We start from the raw sequence: 18,992 nt of genomic DNA, 5'->3' as shown, positions 1-18,992 counted from the left end.
CAACAGGTGTCCCATATATGAGACACCCGGAAAGATAAACATTACTGGGCATCCCAGTGTGATGTTGGATCCGAGCTCACTCTCCAAATACGGCGCGGGCCGTGGCCACATGCAGACAGATTTTGGGCCAGCCCTGCACACCAATTTTGTAGCCAATTATGTTCATTTCTTAAACACACAATGCGATTGATTTTACCCTACCATAGTTTCAATAGAAATACACGGTACATCCATACTTACACATTGCTGCCCTCTCCCGACAAATATGACAGTTCTGTTGTCACAGTTCCCATTGTTTGTTCCAAGGTGAAGGTTGTTTATAGTGCTACTTGCTTTTTAAATTTTTCTAACTTTGCAGTGAAATCGATCACACTGAAATCGTTACAATATCGGGGATAACACTGAACTCCGTGAAATACAATAACTGTGTTCCAGTTGTAGAATTTTGTCTGTGGTTCCTCACTTCCCAACCATTGTTCCCTCAACTTTAAGGTAAACTCATTTTGTACTTCTAAATGTAGTCATTGGTGATCTAGAGGCACCGGTAGGGAAGTTAGACAATTGGGAGGGGGTCTTTTTTTTTTTTTTTTTTTTTTTTTTTTTTTTTTTTTTGGTAGTTTGTGCATTTAAGATGTGGTTTATTCACGTGTTTGTGAATAAACCACATCATCCGTGGCCAAATCTTCTCTTGGGTTTTTACATTTTCCATCTTTGTCATCTGAAATACTATCCGTGGCTCTTATTCTCAATTCCCTATATTCCTTTTGCTTTTTGAAATGCATGGTATGAACGAAATCATCACCCCCCCCCCTCACCCCCTCCCAAAGAATTACCCTGTATTTGTTTTATAAAATCCCCAAAACCATAATTGCACAAGTGACAGACATGCCTTTCCATGTCTTAAACCAAACCCGACACTCGTGAACTGCAAGTAGCAAATAATGTAATATAAATTAATGTTTATGGGCGGATTGTGTATATGAGAATATAGTATAAAGTGAATAATACAATACAAAATTTAAAAAAAAAATCCACTCTGGTAATTTGCAAGAGATATGAAATACTAGTAGTAGTTATCATAACGTTAATGGTAGTGACGTCACATGACATACATGTGCAGTCTGAGGGAAGTTGCTTTGAAATCTTCACATAGACATAGGCGTGTTTCACACACACAGACTTAGCCGCAGTGAGCGCGAGTGGAGGGTGCCTCAGCATGGCATTTGTTGCAACCTATTTTTAAATTTCTGACATTATTCTTTATCTGCGCAGATCATATCAGATATCAGTGTGTATTTTTTACATATCTTTATGACAGTGTACCTAGAATTTTCTTATCTTAGTGCAGTTATTAGATATAGATATACTAATGTTACTAAGAGCAAAGAAGAGAGTTGGAGGGAAATGGCTACCGCCATTTAGAGCATAAGAAATATAATCATGAACAACTCGGGTACACCTCATATTTACTCAGAAATGACAAAGATACTTGCTGCATGTCACCCCTCAGAGGCTAAGTCCACAACACCCTAACGCAGCCAGAGTTCTGAATGTCCTTTTTCTATAAGTTGGTGCAAAATGCTAATAAAGAGGGTGTACAGGGGGTTTTGCCCCCAGTCTAGGGAATGAATAGGTATGTGAAAGGTTAGGTTTGGTTTTGAGGGGTTAATCTTTATGGTATGGATGTACTAAGTTAGGGCAGATTGTGTATAATATTATTGTAGAGGATAAGAAGTTGCAGATGTCAGTACAAGTAACAATCTGCAGACACTAACAGTAACGCCACATATAAAGCTCATGGAAAATGTCAATCTCAACCTAAGTCGACTCAGTGCTCCCGAGTTTCAGCTCAATTGCTCAATCTTGTGAAGACAATGTTTCCTGTGGGTTGTTAGGGGGTAGACCCCCCTCCATCAATCCGCCCCCTGAGCAGTGCACACCCAGTCATGTCAACTTAGATTAACGATTAAATTTTGTGATGTGGAGTTTGGGACTTGGGCAAGTGTGTCCATACTATAAGAATTAGCATTTTTGGGTTCCCATGATACCTTGGTTTTGGGACTTTATCTCTGGAGATTGCATCACTCTCGGTAACCAAAAAAAAACCTGCATATTACTGTGTGGGTAACTGAAGAAGGAATTATGAAACTGAGAAATTACCAGTATCAATGAATTCAGACTAAGTTATGCACAGCATATGTCACACTTAATTCACTTGTCAGTGTTCCCAAATGTTGCAGGAAAAAATGTCAATTTCAGAACTAATTAATGTAAATATCATACATCCACAACTTATTGTCTTTTGAACAACTTATCATTTTTTTTTTTTTTTTTTTTTTTTTTTTTTTTTTTTCCCTTAATCATTAACCACAAGATTTCATAGCTTGATTAAATTTTATAATGCAGTCCAAGGTGGCACATTACACACTGAAAAGATATTAAGGAGGGAGCCAAGTGATTTTGTACATATCACTCTTGTTTGGAAGGTATAATTTATTTCCAGATGTTTGTTTTCAAGTAACATGCCACATGCGACATGCCACTTTGGAAAAAATGCCGTACAGAGATTGGTACCAAGATTGCTGTGGCGTCTTTGCTATTGGCACTCCAGCAAAGACCAAAAGACCTCTACAAATATTTGATAAGATGACAATTATACTGGTTACTTTTTTAAAGACAAATCATCAGTTCTCTACAAGCTCTTATCTTACCAGAATATACTTGGTTGAAGTTTGCTGTCATTTTACTAGTGTAGCAGCGCCACAAAGGCCACACCGAGAATGAATCACTATTGTAAATTAGGCAAGCAACTGTGGGGTTACCTTCACTTTCAGATAATTTTCCATAGCTAATAAGGTTATTATGTGTATTCTTTAGGGGAATTTCCTCAGTTTTTCTTTACTCAGGAAATCCCCATTTCAAGATTTACAGTAATATGTTTTAACTCCTTAATTTAGACCTGCTTCTCCCCTATTTGTCAAGTAAGCCTTGCTATCAGAAGTATAGAAATATCTTTCAGTGTATAAAGTAATACCTGTGGACATTACAGTTTTCATCATATCCAATGTATTTATTACATTCTGAGCATTAGAATATAATATAGGATATATTCTATATACTATTGCTGTTCATAGTAAGGTAATCATCTAGGACAGGAACAAGAAAGGATAGATAAATTTAACCTGATATTGACGGTCGTCATCCAGTCTTGCCATGATGGAGTAAGCTCTGGTTGAAGGCATTTAGGAGCTACAGTGCTGCAAAAGGTTTAAAGCATCTATTCTCAATAGGCCACAGCATAATGCTCACACAATAGGATAAATGTGTGTTCCATGTATTTTTGTTTTTTTACTTGTGTGGCTGACTGTGTACCTCAGCACTTGACTTGGTTTGGCATAGGAAAAAAATCACCCTTAGGTTACTAGTCATTGAAATCACAGATAACCTCAGGATTTTATATGGATATAATCTGCACAAAGTGAAGGCAGTCCCACACTTACCTATCAAATCAATGGATCTGGGCATTAAACAATATCATGTCCTCTGTGTTTTGTGCTCCAACAGCAGTTGAGAAACCACCAAGGATTTTTTGGTAGGAGGAGCATGTATACCTACTTGACTATTTAATATCTATTTAGGAACCATTCCAAGCTCTTGTTTTATTAGAATATACATTATGGAGCTTTGTCTGCCTGTACCTGAGTGCAGAAGCCAATCAGAATAAATCCCCTGGTGAAAACTGCAGAAAATCTTCATACATACCATAAGTAGTTGCATAGGTAGATAGAGAAAATATATAATTTGTTTACTAGATGCCTATAGATTTAAGAGAAATTTATTTCTCCCCAAATTTTAATCATAATCTATTAATGTCTTGTAAATGACCAACAAGTCAGTTACAAGGCCTACCCGACCCTACCTGTTTAGCACTTTTATTGCAGTTTTATGAATCTAATGCTTATGAAAGTTATTTGTTATTTTGATGATAACACTAATAAAGGTAATAGGGGTAAACTTTTTCATAAAAATGTTGGGAACAGATTCAACAGGTAGGCCTTATTAATTGACTCTGGTGACAGAGTGGTTGTGCATGTATCCAGTGGTTAAGACACATCTGTTCTCAGTACATATAATTTTTAACATATAAGGAAGAATTCATAAGTAAGTTAATGAAAGTGAGCTACCCTTTTCTCTTTTTGCAAGCAGTTATTTTTTATTTAGGCTTATTAACATTTGAGATTGTGTTTCATGTTTTACCAGATAGACCATTTGTTCATTACCATATATTTCCCAGTGTGTTAGTTGCTCTTTTTCAATCCCAAACTGTAACTTATAGGGGACAACTTTTGGTTACATAAAATGTCTGTAGACATTTGCACTCTACTAAGTCTGGGGACATGACAATATTCTTACATTTGATTCTGTAAATCAGAGTAGTGACATTAAACTTCATAATGTGGAGTGCATTGACATCAAAGTCATGTGTAGAAAATACCAGGATTGGATAGATATGCAGAGTATTACTTAATGATGCTTGGGCCTACAGTTCATCTTAAATTTGTGTTAGTAATGTTTATTAATTTTGCTTTTATAGCAGTGGCTTACATTACGCAGATATCATCAATTATTTTTTAAAGATTCAAAATACATTAAGCCTTTTTCTTCAGCTGCTGCTTCTTCTTTTCCGTCTCTGGTCTTTTTTTTACGTATTATTATTCTGATTATAGGTATAGTTTTATCTATTAGCAGATTTCAATAGATCTTGAAGTATAGATAAAATCGCAGAAAGCATTAAAATTATTTCCTGATATTATTGTGTAGCAAGGGTACCTCATGCAATTGTTCAAGTGGGACTATGATTTTTGAAGATATAGGACTGTTGTAATTGTCAATAGTTGTAGGAACCACAGCAGCTTATACTGTAATGATAAAGTAATGATAGGGTAATCATTGGGAGTTTATTTATTTAATTTTGCTTTTACACAGAAAATATAAGATTTTTATAGGCTTCATTAATTTAATAAGAATTTTAGGAATATTTTGCAGTTATGACAAATGCATCCTTACGCAATGTCCAAAATCTTGTCGACAAATATATTTAACCCACTGGCGCGGGCATATTTTTAAGCCGAAAATTGTTTCCATGCTGCTTCTAAATCGGCGCATGGGGCTGGCCCAGAATCTGCCCACGACAGAATCCAGTGTCACTTCTTCTTCTTCTTCTTCTTCTTCTTCTTATGGGTTAAGGGGCCCGTCCCTGAGAGAGGGGGGAGGAGGGGGTTAAATTAAGATAGTTAGCGTATAGTATAGGTACATGGATGAGGAAACTACCAAACGAGTATTAACCGCCTGCTATGGCTCGTTGTCTTGCAGCCGGCGTGCGAGTCCCTCAGCACCCGGAGAGGTACGTCGCTATTGAGCGCCCAGGTACACCTATGTGGACTTTTGCTTGCGGCAATCGTGCATAAGGCATTTAATTATGACATTGCGCATAGATATGAGTTCGTGAATGTTCAAGGAACACTTTTATACCAATATCAGGAAAAAATTATATCACCGTGATTTATGACGAAATATTTTGTGAAATATATCTAAAAAAAAATGTATGTTTTGTGTCCTTTTACACACGAAATATGCTTTGATCGAGACTCCCTGGTAATATGTTTTAGTTTACGTGGTAATATATACGTATATCACATACGAAGCACTAATGTTTAAAAATAGCCTTATAAGGAAGGATTGAAATATTTCCGTTACATTTCGCTCAACGGTCGGTACATCACAGCAGGGGGCAATTTGAATTGATTTGAAATTGGTAGTTACCGTTGTAAAGACCAATTCAATACGAATGTTACCTAAATGTCGGATTTTTAAACTTCGGATGTATAAGCGAGATACAGATTATTTCATGTTGAAGATGATAGTACTCAGTAATACCTGCTCTGAAATAAAAACTATATGGAATTTTGAGCTCGGTTGTATGCGTAGTCTTCGTCTGGCGTTCAAAAAGCTATCGCATCCTTTTCGTGCGTTCCCGATAAAAATGAATATGTTTAGACGTTACCGTAAGTCTTAGGCACCATAAATTGGCAAATATCCCACAACACATAGGCGTCTGCATGATTTTATGCACTTCTTAGTAAAGATAATGGGTGCAAATGGCTAATCATAAACTTTACACTTGTTCTCCCTTGCAATCTGTTAATATTGACAATTATCAAAGAAAATGGGTATGAGAGGGATAACTAATAAATTTTATTATGTAGATATGAAAGTCAATGTAGGCCTACTAAATGATGATGATTAATCTTTTTAACTTTATGTGCGTGCGTTCACGTACATATGATCCTCCTCGAAAATTATAAACACCCAGTGACCATCTCCCCCTCCCCCCCCCCCCCCCTGTGTGAGGCATGGGGAATATTCAACGACTTTCATAAGTTCTCGAATTCAATGTACTAAATTCATATGCTTTTGAAATTCTCAAAATTGAACCACCATGTTGTATTCATGCCAGGACTTTATAATTAGAATGATTTTGTACTAATGTTGCCATCCACAGTTCCCCATTTCTTCAAAAATAAAAAATAAATAAAAAATAAAATGGAAAATAAAAAAAAAAATATTTTTTTTAAAAAAAGGTTTTTATCTGGTTTAGATTAGTTGTCTCTATGGTAAAATGCATTTATTAAGCTTTTCACACGAAAATATCAACTTTAATGAACAACGAAAAAAAAAAAAAAAAAAAAAGTGACATACCTTTACAGAATAGCGTCCCTATTGAACATGAAAATTCCTATTGACTTGGTAATCATTGCATTGCAAAGTACACTAAATAAGCGTTTTTTTGATATATAATATCATTAGATTCAGAGAAAAATAACAGAGATAACGAACTTTGGCAAGGTGCCAAATACAAAACGCCGTAGCTCGGCTATTTTTTTATGAATCTTCGGTACTTCCCAACTCGCGTAATTTTCATGCGATCCAAATGCAGTTTGTTGCTTTCACTAGAGCCTCGGCGTCCCATAGCCATGTAAAAGGCCGATTTTTGAATTTTTGCCTTAATCAAAAAATAATAATATTTTAATGCTGAAAAACGCATTCAAAAATAGTTCTCTATGTCAAGCTGTCCCCCGCCAAAAAAAAAAGAAAATTCAAAATTCGGCCTTTTACATGGCTATAGGCTAGAGTTGATCTAACACTAGCATTTTTGGGGGAATATTCTGTAAAGAGCTCTGATAGTTGGGATGTACCGAAGACATACCAAAAAAAATAGCGATTTTTTTTCAACTTTTTGGGGGGTGCCCCCCCCCCCCCCCAATGGGGGAGCAAAGTTAAAATTTATATATATAACGAAGCGCAATTCTTTGCTCTATAGCATGCAAAAAGAATCAATCAGTTATCTCTAACCGATATTTTTTTATGATGTATAGAGTAGGGAAAGGTGGCCATTCTCAGGGACGGTCCCCTTAAGATTCACAAATGTTAACTACTGTCCATGTACCAAAAGCTGATTATCCAGGTCTAGCAAACTGCTCTCAGAACAAACTTGTTATCGATAAGTGACAGCATTTGTTTGTTTGCATTTTAACCTGTCAACTTTCAAAGATATCCCCTTTATGTAGATGCAGGAAGACATATATTTCATTTTATGTATGTAGTACTTGTGCACACTGCAAAATTAAATGTGAACTATTTTTCAAAGTAAATGACAGCCATTGAACCTATTTTTTTGCACTCCCATTAAGTAACTTTTTCTTATCCCCCTCCTCCTCTTATTAGTCCTCTGTTTCTTCCTCATCCTCCTGCTCCTCCTTATCAACTTCGTAAGGTGGAACTACATTTTTTCTTTTTTATCTTCTTGTGATTTGCTTTTTTCTGCCCTTCTTTTATTCCCTCCCCTCCCATCTTTCTTTTATTTTTTTGTATTGTATAGGAAAATGAGAGTTACTGCTGATAACATCAAGGGAAGATGAAAACAACAGATAGGAGGAACAGGCCAGTTAAACTAAGCCAACTTGATGTTGACATTGGGACAGAAGTTAAGGAAGTGAAATATGAACACTGTCCCTTAACTAAATTTCTCACTCTAATTATCTTTCTTTCTCTATTTTTCACTTTCTTTTTCTCCTCTCTTTCTTCTTCTTTTGATTCTTGAAATTAAACTTAGTATAGTCTGAGCTGTGGGTCTCAGCCTGGTGTCTTGCAATTTAGGATGAGCCTTGCACTTCAGTTCAAGCTCATTGGCACTCTTCTGTGATAAGTTTGTGTTCATTGATAATCATTCTTTCTTTAGATTTTTTTTTTTGCTAATGATAATTAATCACATCAGCATCATAAATTATTACAGTGATCAAGATCATGAATCATACCAGTGACATTATTATTTTTCAGTAGTGAATGCTGTTTCCATTATTGATTTTATTAGTGAAAAGGACTTAGTACATTACCTTAATTTTCCCAAGGCAACTTTTGTTTAATTTTCCCAGGGCAACTTTTGTTTATTGACATTTTAATTTCAAAATTCTTCCCAGAATATGAGCTCTTTAACTCTTTGCAGATGAAGCTGCAGAAGTAAGAGACACAAAGAAGCGTGGTGGAGGTGAGGAAGCTGATGGCGTGGTTGCCCTGGAGACTGGCCGTGGCAGCAGGAGGCGGGGTCGAACAACCACTCCACCCTCTCCCTCAAAGACACCAGATTCCCCACCCAGAAAGACACGTCGTGGAGTGTCATCTCCTAGCACCCCAAAGAGAGCCAGTCCAAGAGGACGTGGTGTTGGCAGAGGCTCACCAGCGACCAAAGAATCTCCTGTAAAAGCTTCACCACGTGGTCGGGGACAAAGGATACGCAGAGGAAGTACAGACTCTAGTGCCAGCAGTGTAGGAGCTGCAAGTGTTGCATCTTCTTCAACTCCCACTCGCAGACGAGGAAGACGAGGCAGCAATAGTTCAGAGGCCAGTGGTGCTTCCGAAACTCCACAAAAGACTCCCAATTCACCACCAAACCGCCGCAGAAAGAGAGGCAAATCAGACAGTCCTCCAACAGTACTTGCCAAAAAGACTAATGGGGCGTCTCCTCAGTCTTCACCCAAAAGATCAAGCAAGAGAAGACGGGGCACACAGGAGTCAGATACTTCACCTGCAGCAAATGGTCAGGGTAGTCACAGAACACGCTCCAGAGGAGGCACATCAGAGGACCAGGATGGAGGCACAGAGGACCCTGAAGAGCACCTGCTGAGCAGCATGGGGAATGGCTCACCTGCAAGCACCAATGATTTGTGCGAGGAGGTGAAGGACAGTAATACACCTTCCATTGTAAGTGAGGAAGCAGGAGAGGACAGGACTCAAAGTCCAGTAGAAAATAATTCCAGCGAAGATAGAGAGGCATTAAATGAACATACAGAGGAAGAGCATTCAAACCAAAGCAGTGAGCTTCCAACCCAAAAGGAAGATGGCCTGGCCAGCACCAATCAGAGTCATGAAAATGAAGTCAACAGCATGTCAGCAGTAGAATCTGAAGAAAAGCTGGAATCCAAACAAAATCAAGCAAAGATATCTGACACAAGCAAAGATATAGAATCAAAGCTGACTCAGAATGGCAAAGAAGAAAAAGTGGGTCTTGAAAAGAGTGAAGATACATGTGACAGTTCTGAGGTATTGCAAAGTAATGATTCTAAAAAATCTGATGCACACAAAAGCCTTGACCAAGGCAAGAGTGAGTTGCTTGAAAATAATGAAGATGATACCAAATTACAGTCTGTTGATGAGAGCAATAAAGAAGAAACAAGTTGCTCTGATTATACAAGCAGCAGTAGCAGTGTCTCAAGAGTGAAGAGAAAAATGAGTGATGAAGAAGGGGATGCTCCCTGCTCAGGAAGCCCTGAGACAATACCTACCTCCCACAAGAAACACAAAGTAGACTCAGTTGCTCCTAGTGTTACCAAGTTCCCCAAAACTGCACACTCACCAGAAAGTGGGAGTACTGAAGTTCCTAATGTTACCACACACTCGAAGAAGACTGGGGTAACAAAGCAGCCGGAGGGTGCAAACAAGCAAGACTCCAGTGCTACCAAGAATCCCAAATCAGTTTGTACACAAGGTGGATGTTCAGGTGATAAATCTCAGGAAGATAGATTAAAGTCCAGCCCAGAAGATTCCTCCAGAGAGCCAGAGGAAGTTGTCATGGATACCCTCACTGTTGCTGACACCTTCCTGGAAGGCCTCAACCTCACTAGCGACCAGCAAAAGGAAATTGTTTCCTTCATTGCACAGGATATTAAAGGTAAATCCAAAGCACAAGGACTTCCCTCTTTCACTTAGTATAATATACATTTTTTTTTAGACTTAAATGATATGTTTGGATATTCCAGTAGGGCTTTCTAACCTGTTGATAAATGTTGATCATGAAAAATACTTTGCTGAAGACAGTTCCAACTGTATATGTTTGTTATAACTTTTATACCTACAAATGGAAAAAAAGGATCAACAGTATAGTCATTATAATTCTATGTATCTCTGCATTTGATAACACTGTGTTATGTGAAGCAGCCAAGGACTGCTACTGGTGTGCTATAGCTGACTGTCTGTAAATAATCAGGAACACCCTGTTAACTAGTAGCCATTACGGAAATTAACACAAGAATCTGGCTACTCTTTATCTAGTCAACACAGTAATTTCAGGAACTGTGTCAAAGAGGAAAATGTATTTTTATAAATGGTTAGTATTGCCATATAATGTTAGGGCAAATTACTTATTTAATAAATTGTGTCAGCACAATATTTCAGCATTGTAAAACAAGCTCTCCAGTATGCCTCCCTCCTTCCAATCTTCCCACTCTTAGTGACCCATTCCTCCTTAAACTTCTGTGTGCATGTCAATTCAAGGTCAGCACACCTAAGTCCATGCAAGTCCTTATAGGATTTGAAGCTGTCTGAATGCCTAAACACTATTATTCACCAATAGTTATACTGCCCTTCTCTCTCTCTCTCTCTCTCTCTCTCTCTCTCTCTCTCTCTCTCTCTCTCTCTCTCTCTCTCTCTCTCTCTCTCTCTCTCTCTCCCTCTCCCCCTCCCCCTCCCCCTCCCTCCCTCCCTCCCTCCCTCCCTCCCTCCCTCCCCCCTCGTCATTCATCATTTTTCATTTTAATTATAAGTAAGTAGCCAACATCCTGGGCATGCAATGCAAAGGCCAGTGCATACAAACACCCATGAGCAGTTACAAGACTGTGCCTCCCCTTTTCTAAGTTATTTTGTGTGAACTTTTTAGCCTTTTTCCAATGTCCATACTTGTCTTGATTTGCTTTATCTAGATGGTAATAGTTTATTAACTTGCACAGACTCCAAACCATCTCTCTATGTAGTAAATAAATTTGGAACATTTGGTTATTTGTGTCACATATCTTAATTTTTTCATAATTTTCAATTTTCCATAATGCAACCTGCTCTGCCAGTCACAGCAGTCAGAAAATTGGTGCACAGTGTTGAATTGGTGTCCTCCTTGTAACCGACACTCTTCCAGCCACACATTACATTCCACATTCGTTTATCAATAGGAATAATGCTAAAGCCCCCTTCTAAGCACCAAATGAGTTAAGTCACACTCCAAGAGGTTTGTGCACTTGTAGCAAGTCTTTTCCGTCACCCTGGCCTTCGCAACTATGTGTCACCCTGCCATCGGCCATTTTGCTCGATGCAATCATTTTGATAGCCCCAGGCCTTTGACCAAGATTTTTCCATGATGAGACCATAACATCATCTAGATCATAGGGGATGATGATTACATTATTGTCATTATTTTTATTGTAAGAATTATAATAAGTAGGAGTAGTAGTGTTATTCCAAGCAAAAATATTTATATTATTGCTAGTATTATAATGATAATGATATGATCCCAGTAAAAAGGAAGGTGAAAATACTGTTGATAATGTATCTATAGCAGCACCACTAATGACGTGATAATGATTTTAGCAACATATCAGTAGTGATATTGATGATCTTCCTAAAGATGATAATTGAATAGGTACACAGTCACTATTATCACTAATAAAGTGGCATTTGACATCATTTTTACATGCCGACTGATTGCAGCACAACAATAACTGTTCTTGCCAACACCATGTTACCAGATTCAGAGAACACCTGCAGAAAATTCCATGAAATTAGAAACAATTGATATTGTTACAGATTCAAGTGTTGCACAAGTGATTGAGACATTGGTGGAGCAGCTGGTAGGAGGTGCCTGTACAGTTGCCACAATGAACGCACCTCGCTTCAATAAGTTCTTACAACAGCTCCTTGCGCATTACTGCAGTTTGCCCTGTAATGTAGATCGTAAACATGCCTTATGTGAGGTAAGTGGCTCAGTTTCATAAGGAAAGATCACACGATACAGTGTGTATAGTTTTAGAAATCGGATTATTTGCATATTTATGATCCAAGTCATCAGGTCAATTGGTTATTCATCATATATATTGTTAATTAGAAGTGATGGAGGCAAAAAACAAAGTGAATACATTTATCTCCTAAAGAAGTGAACCAGCTATATAGATATATGAAGAATGCAAAAATCTACTTGTGGATATGAAAAAGGCTCATTAGGCTCTTACCTCATTGTTCTATTAACAATTACAGTTTGCTATGGTTCAAACCAATATATTCCTTTTTGCAGTCATTTTATGTTGCTTCACTTCTTCACTGATGTTCTGATAATGCAGAATTTTGTTTAAAGATTTTTCCAAAATCCTGACCATAACCATGGACAGTGGGAATCTTCACTACCCTTATGGTACTTCTTTGTGTCCAGAACAGGGGCAGAAGTATTTTACAAGTAAGCTAAAACTATTTGAATAGCCGGGCAGCATCTCATAACATTGTGGTATTAACCCAATGCCGATGGAAAAATGTCGCATTCACTTCTGTACATAGATCTAGTACCTTCACCTTTTTTTTTTTTTTTTCTTTTTTTTTCTTTTTTTTACTATTATTATTGTTATCAGTATCACCTGTTATTTTTGTTATAAAGATTGTTATATATATTGTTATTGACTTTACTAACAACAATTTTAAAAAATCAAGGAAAAGGGTAAACAGGTGAGACAGGTAGTACTTGTAACTGGCTCATTGATGACTTAGTACTTAGTACTAAATTAAACACACAGTGGGCATGGCATGTATGCATATGTCATCCCTAGCAGCAAGTGGTTAAAGGTTCTTTTACCTTTCATTTGATATTTCTACTCCTTTATTATCCATACTGATTTGCATAATATTTTAAGGGTATGATGAAATGGTTAGCTCACCAAAGGCCCCAAGAGTGCTGGGTTATTTAGTCAACAGAGTTAGGTTATGGCTTTCTGTAAATTAAAGTTATTTAGTAACCTGAAATGACTGAGAAGTAGACTGATAGCTGATAAAGAGTTCATGATCTGTATGCTTTGTTTTTTAATTTAGTCAATATCTGATGGAGTAAGGTTATATGCAAGAATAGAGCATGTGTGCTCTGATGTTTTGTGTTTTTTTTAATGAATATGTAAAACCCAAGGCTGTATGCTAATATATGAAATGATTTATGTTTTTTTATATTGTGGATTAATGGTGAAACTGTTTCATAAATCTGTAAATATATTTTCAGCAAGCTGTGCAGTGGGCACGAGACAGGAAGAGTGTTCACCTAAGACATGAGTTAGAACTGACTCTCATGACTTTGTATTATTCAACCAAGCAATATAAGAAGGCTGAGGCCATTGCCAATGCACTTTATAGTGAGACCAAAAAGTTACAAGACAAAGATAAGACTGTAAAGGTATGTGCAATGCATGTCTTGTGCACTTAACTTTGTGACTGCATACTGTTTCTTGGAATTATGGTAATGCTTTTATGAAATTGTTCCATTTAACTCCCTTGCCATTTCCCCAGGCATGTCTCTGCCTAAGTCAAGTCTACCATGCGATGGGTAATATCTCCAAGGCCAGAGCCAATATCACCACAGCCAAGACGGAAGCCCTCAAGATATACACGCCACCAGACATGCAGGGAGAGCTTGATCTTCAGTCAGGTAAAGTTGAGATAGCATTGCTGAGGCACTTTCTGCTTTTGTAGCAATTAAAATGCTTAGTTTGCTGCTCAGTCTTTTTTTATTTCTATACTTGCACAGCCTTTGTAAATTATTTTTATAGCAATCCCATACCTCAGATCAGTGAATATTACCCATGACACGAAGGTAATGACTGAGGTATAACAAAATGATTCAGACCTTAGCCCAAACCTCACACTTACAACACATTGCATAATTTATGTATGTGTATGTATAAAGTCTAACAGGGTCAAACATGGTTTCTAGATCAAGTCTGAACCAGCAGTTGGTTCATTTTTGCAGTATTCTAAAGCCCCTGGAAGAAGGGCAAATTCTGATTATAAAAGCAGATTCTCCAGTCATGCAAAACTGTTAGGGGCAGCACAGGGTTCCATTCTTGGACTTTTTTTTTTTTTTTTTCATGATCCTAAAAGATTGCCTTTCCAAATTTCATCAGTAAGTAACAAATACTTTGGTATTGCAAAGATTCCTTAGTGTGTATGTCATGGGGTCACAGACAGTTACATGAATTTCAGTAAGGACAATTTTGAATGTGTTTTGTATGACTAAAATAGAGATCTTCCAAGTAATTTTTAAATGCTAACCGTATAAGCAGTAAACAAGGGCATTCAAATGTTTAACTTTGTTGTATCAAAATTTGTCTTATAGGTATTATGCAAGTGGCGGAAGGTAAAGACATGGAAACAGCTTATTCCTACTTCAAAGAAGCAGCCACAGGCTTCACTTCACGTAAGCAGCGGGCACGTGCTTTGAAATACATGTTGCTCTCCAAAGTCATGGTCAACAGGTAAGGAAAGATTTCAGTTCCTAAGAAGTACCTTTTCCGATTTACAATACAATACAAAAGGGTGTATGATGGGATCCACAATCTTCGTTTACTTTTGTCAAAGGTCTGAGGAAGGGGAGAAAGCAGTACGAGGACAGAGTCATATCCAGGATATTGATGAAGGTGTAGAAGCCATGCTGGCCATCACTGCTGCTGCCAATAGGTCTTCCTTGGCTGACTTCAAGTAAGGGCTCAACACTGTTCAATAATTTTTTTTTTCTTCTTCTTCTTCTATTAACCCAATGGTGACTGGGCCTGATTGATTTGTGATGTAATATTTTGCAATAATCTAGATTTTGTGGCATGGTCTAGGCTGTGTACAACTGGCCCACCTGCTGTGAGTCATGACACGTTTACATGTCATAGGCTGTTGCATAATGATAGCTGTATCTGTCACCGTCACCAAGGAGTTAACCCTCAATGCCATTTTCATATATTACATCGTCTATAAAGACATGCATAGAAACTAGTTATGTTTATATATAAAAGTATAAACTTCAGCAAAAGTGAAACAGTTATCAAGTGTTATCAGCCATCCCACCATAGATGATTGTGTAATTACTTCAGAATTAGTTATTCACAAGAGATAGAACCATGTACCATGTCTTGAAAAAGTATAAGCGCTTGTCTCTGATGTTCAGTTATTTCCCATGTGCATCCAGGCCATCATGGTTTAAAGTTCAGAAGGTAGAGGATAGTTCATGCACAATATTAGTCTGACTGACCCTGTTGATGAATTGCTTGTCATCGTACGTAATCAGCTATGACATGGTAAAAAGCACACCCTATACCTATGTATTGACTGACTTCATGGTATTACAGAAAGACAAGAGAAAAGTATGGAGAGCACCTAGAAGGGGACATGGTGGTGGCCAGTGTCCTAGATGACCTCTACACCAAAATGATGGAGAAAAACTTGTTAAATATTGTTCTACCATATGAACGCCTCCAGGTGAGTCCCTCAGTAAGAGTATCAGCACAGTTGACTATGAAACAACAAAATTAACATGTGCTGTGGTGTTCCAAATTCTTTTTATGATAGGAATGATTGCTAGAAGCAACAATTTTAGGATATAAAATGAAAATAATTGGCAATTTATAAAGGAAAGTCTAGTAAATTTCATGTGCATTCATGTGAGATATGTTCCAAAATACTGTAATTATAAGGAGCATATTTTTATCAAAGGTGCCTAAAGGTATTTGAAGACCATCAAATACAATTGTAAAGAAATTAGTTGCAGCACAATGCAGATGTAGTATTTTTGTAAATGAATCTTTCTAGCATTTTGCAAACCTTTGTATTTGATAATGAAATTCTAATATGATATTGGAACATTTAGCATTTGTTTGTGCTTTCTATAACAGTTAGCAGATAAATTATCTGCCTTAACAGTTACTGTTAGCATAGAACTATGAGCATTTGTTATTTCACCACTCATTATCAGTCTGCTTTTAATGGAGATAAATCAGGTTGACAGGGAAGGTAATTATTTGAAATGTAATAACATTACTCAAAAGTTGCATTTAGCCAAGCACACCAAGTATTTAGTATTATCTGTGTTTAAAAAGAAGCAGCAGCAGCTAAGCATGCAGGTGTAAGTGTAAATTGTTGAAAGGGCTACATAACACTCGTTGTTTAGCATTGTGAAATAGTGGTGATACACGTTTATAGAATGGTACTGTAAGGCAGTGCTCCCTTTCAAGGCCTTTTTTAGTAGCACTGTTTTATCTAAAGCTTTCTTTGTTTTTGCAGATTGTCCACATAGCCCAGAAGATAGGTCTTCCACGAGAAGATGTTGAAAAACGTCTTTCTCAAATGATTCTAGACAAACGCATCAATGCCCAGCTAGACCATCGTGATGACTGCCTCTATGTTTATGGTGCTGAGGAGAAGGATGATGTGTATCAGACTGCAATTGATACTTTATGTCAGCTTGATAAGACTGTTTCACACCTCAATAGTAAAGTGAAGAAACTATTGTAATGAAAGTTTTATCTAGGCTGGAATGTCTTATGAAGGAAGTAAAAGTGTATCATATAAGTACATCTGGTGAAGAGCAAGTGTCTAGGAGCACTGTAGTACATTCTAGATGTCTAGTGTGAGAGAGCAGACAAAAAGTTAAGTTTCTTTAAGAATAAGATTTAGTTATATTTATAAATGAGAATATTGGACTTTTTTTTCCTTTTAATAAATAATGAAGTTCATTACTGTATCTTTTCTTTCTACTAGTAATATTTAAGGAGAATGAAACTGGGTATTTCTTTTTCCTTGTGCAGAAAAATGTGATAAGTATGCATCAGTGGCTAGAGTTTAGACGGTCTAGACTGTGACTGGTCGATTGAGGACTGGACAGAGACCATGCACAAGTGGAGTGACTGTGATGGTTTGTTGAGCAAGTGTATGCTGTATTTTTGGGCGACTACTCTTATATGAGACTTTTTCCATATGCGACACTTGTTGATATTGTGTATATTAGTGAGTCATTGCTCATGGGTGAATGTTGTTTGATAAAAAGGCTGAAGGATATTGCTAAAATATGCCAAATTTTATAACATAGCAATGTTAGATTTACCAAGTATTTACAGGTACAGAACACAAATGTTAACATTGAGTTTAGTTTGGAGAAACTATGGGAGTAACCTCGGTGATGGTTTATTTTTTGCTCAGGTACAAAGCGAATAGTAAGGGTATGTTACTACTGATACTTTAATGCAAGTTGGTGATCAAGTGCATTGCTGTTCTATATACCCTGAGGGGCAAAGAAGCAAGTAGTCAGAATATAGGTAGTAAGTAATATCATACATGAAAATGGACCAATTTATTGGCTTAGTGATAGTAAAAATGTATATAATAGGATTTATTCTTCAGTAATATAGGAAGTAACAGTTAACCAACAGGAAACAGTGTTGTTAACTGTTTTTCATAAACAAGTTCATATTGCATATGTTGAAAGTCAGATGACTGTTATCTTTCTTTTCTCATTGCAATTCTTGTTATTATTCAGTCTCATTCCCTTTATAGTTTACTTTTTTGTTGCATGGCCCTTAAGAGGGTTTTCTTGAAGTGGTCTCCTGTTCTGAACCATCAGTACATTCAAGTAACACAGAACATATTTAAAAGGTTGTGTCAGTTTAAATGAGCTGATGTTTATTACTGCATGTCAGTTTGTACCAAAAATGTGTACATTATTTCTCTCTGGATATGAACAAATGCCTGTTTATCATTTCTTACTTTATACTTAGCTTCTTCTTGTTCATAGCTTGTGATTCTGTAAAAGGACTTCATTCTTTATACTGACTTTAAAGATGAAATGTCTATTTATGACTTCTCACTTGAAATGGAAAACTACAGTGCATGCATTTTGTTATCACAAAATCACACATATTACAGATAATGATTATCCAGAGGAACACAGTTTAAACATGAGAATGGGATGGGTTATTTTGTATTTTTCAAAAATCATCCAGAATCATCTTTTATATTTGTGCACTCTTTGAAGCACAAGCAACCATCATCTATTTGCAGTTTATTATTGACTCATGCATTAGATTTCCTCAAGTATGAAGAGTTTAGTTAAATTAAAACAGTCAGTGCATTTGGTAACTGTGTATAAATGCACTGTTATCCACAAATTGGGTTAAGTCAGATTTGAAAAATAAAAGGATTTCATTATGAATCAACACTTTTAATTTTTCAAGCCTTCAGGATACTGTCTCAGTCTCTTCTAATTTTGTTTGCTCACACCCATCCTAACCTGTAATCCTAGTAATTTTTGTAACGTAAAATTGACCCATTACCACCATTCATTTGGTTTACTTTACACACTTTCTGGTCTATTTAGTATTATGGGAAAGCAAGGTATTACATCCTACTTTAGTGTTATGAATTATTCAGTCCGAGATGATGATGGGCCAAAATGCAGTTTCTTTTCCTAAAGTTTGTTTGTCCCATTTTGAATTAATTGTTAAAGAGCTAAAAGATGTATCCTCTGCATTGTATGCATACCCCCTAATCAACTTGATAGGTGGCTCTTTACTCCCTTTTCTGTCTGTGAGATCAGTGTAAATAGG

The 18,992-nt window shown here is 36.9% G+C and overlaps 1 protein-coding gene and 1 long non-coding RNA gene across 3 annotated transcripts in view; both read left to right on the top strand.

The window, feature by feature from the left end:
- Positions 1-18,598, top strand: part of LOC113816891 (dentin sialophosphoprotein) — a 20,886-nt gene extending 2,288 nt beyond the window's left edge. For both annotated transcript variants that reach the window (XM_027368877.2, XM_027368878.2), the window contains exons 2-9: positions 8,564-10,285; positions 12,187-12,353; positions 13,634-13,804; positions 13,918-14,056; positions 14,744-14,882; positions 14,986-15,105; positions 15,744-15,873; positions 16,675-18,598. In XM_027368877.2, coding sequence (XP_027224678.1) covers positions 8,564-10,285; positions 12,187-12,353; positions 13,634-13,804; positions 13,918-14,056; positions 14,744-14,882; positions 14,986-15,105; positions 15,744-15,873; positions 16,675-16,905 — 2,819 coding nt within the window. In that variant the 3' untranslated portion in view covers positions 16,906-18,598. The remainder of the gene's footprint in view (positions 1-8,563; positions 10,286-12,186; positions 12,354-13,633; positions 13,805-13,917; positions 14,057-14,743; positions 14,883-14,985; positions 15,106-15,743; positions 15,874-16,674) is intronic.
- On the top strand, positions 5,248-6,623 carry LOC138862015 (uncharacterized). Its single transcript, XR_011398615.1, has 2 exons — positions 5,248-5,427; positions 5,503-6,623. It is a non-coding gene; the product is annotated as an uncharacterized lncRNA (long non-coding RNA).
- Positions 18,599-18,992: the final 394 nt, after the last annotated feature.

The sequence above is a fragment of the Penaeus vannamei genome, chromosome 6 (genome assembly GCF_042767895.1).
Source record: "Penaeus vannamei isolate JL-2024 chromosome 6, ASM4276789v1, whole genome shotgun sequence".
Classification (NCBI taxonomy): domain Eukaryota; kingdom Metazoa; phylum Arthropoda; class Malacostraca; order Decapoda; family Penaeidae; genus Penaeus; species Penaeus vannamei.
Note: the sequence above shows the minus strand (reverse complement) of the source record. Positions and strands in the feature narration are given on the sequence as shown.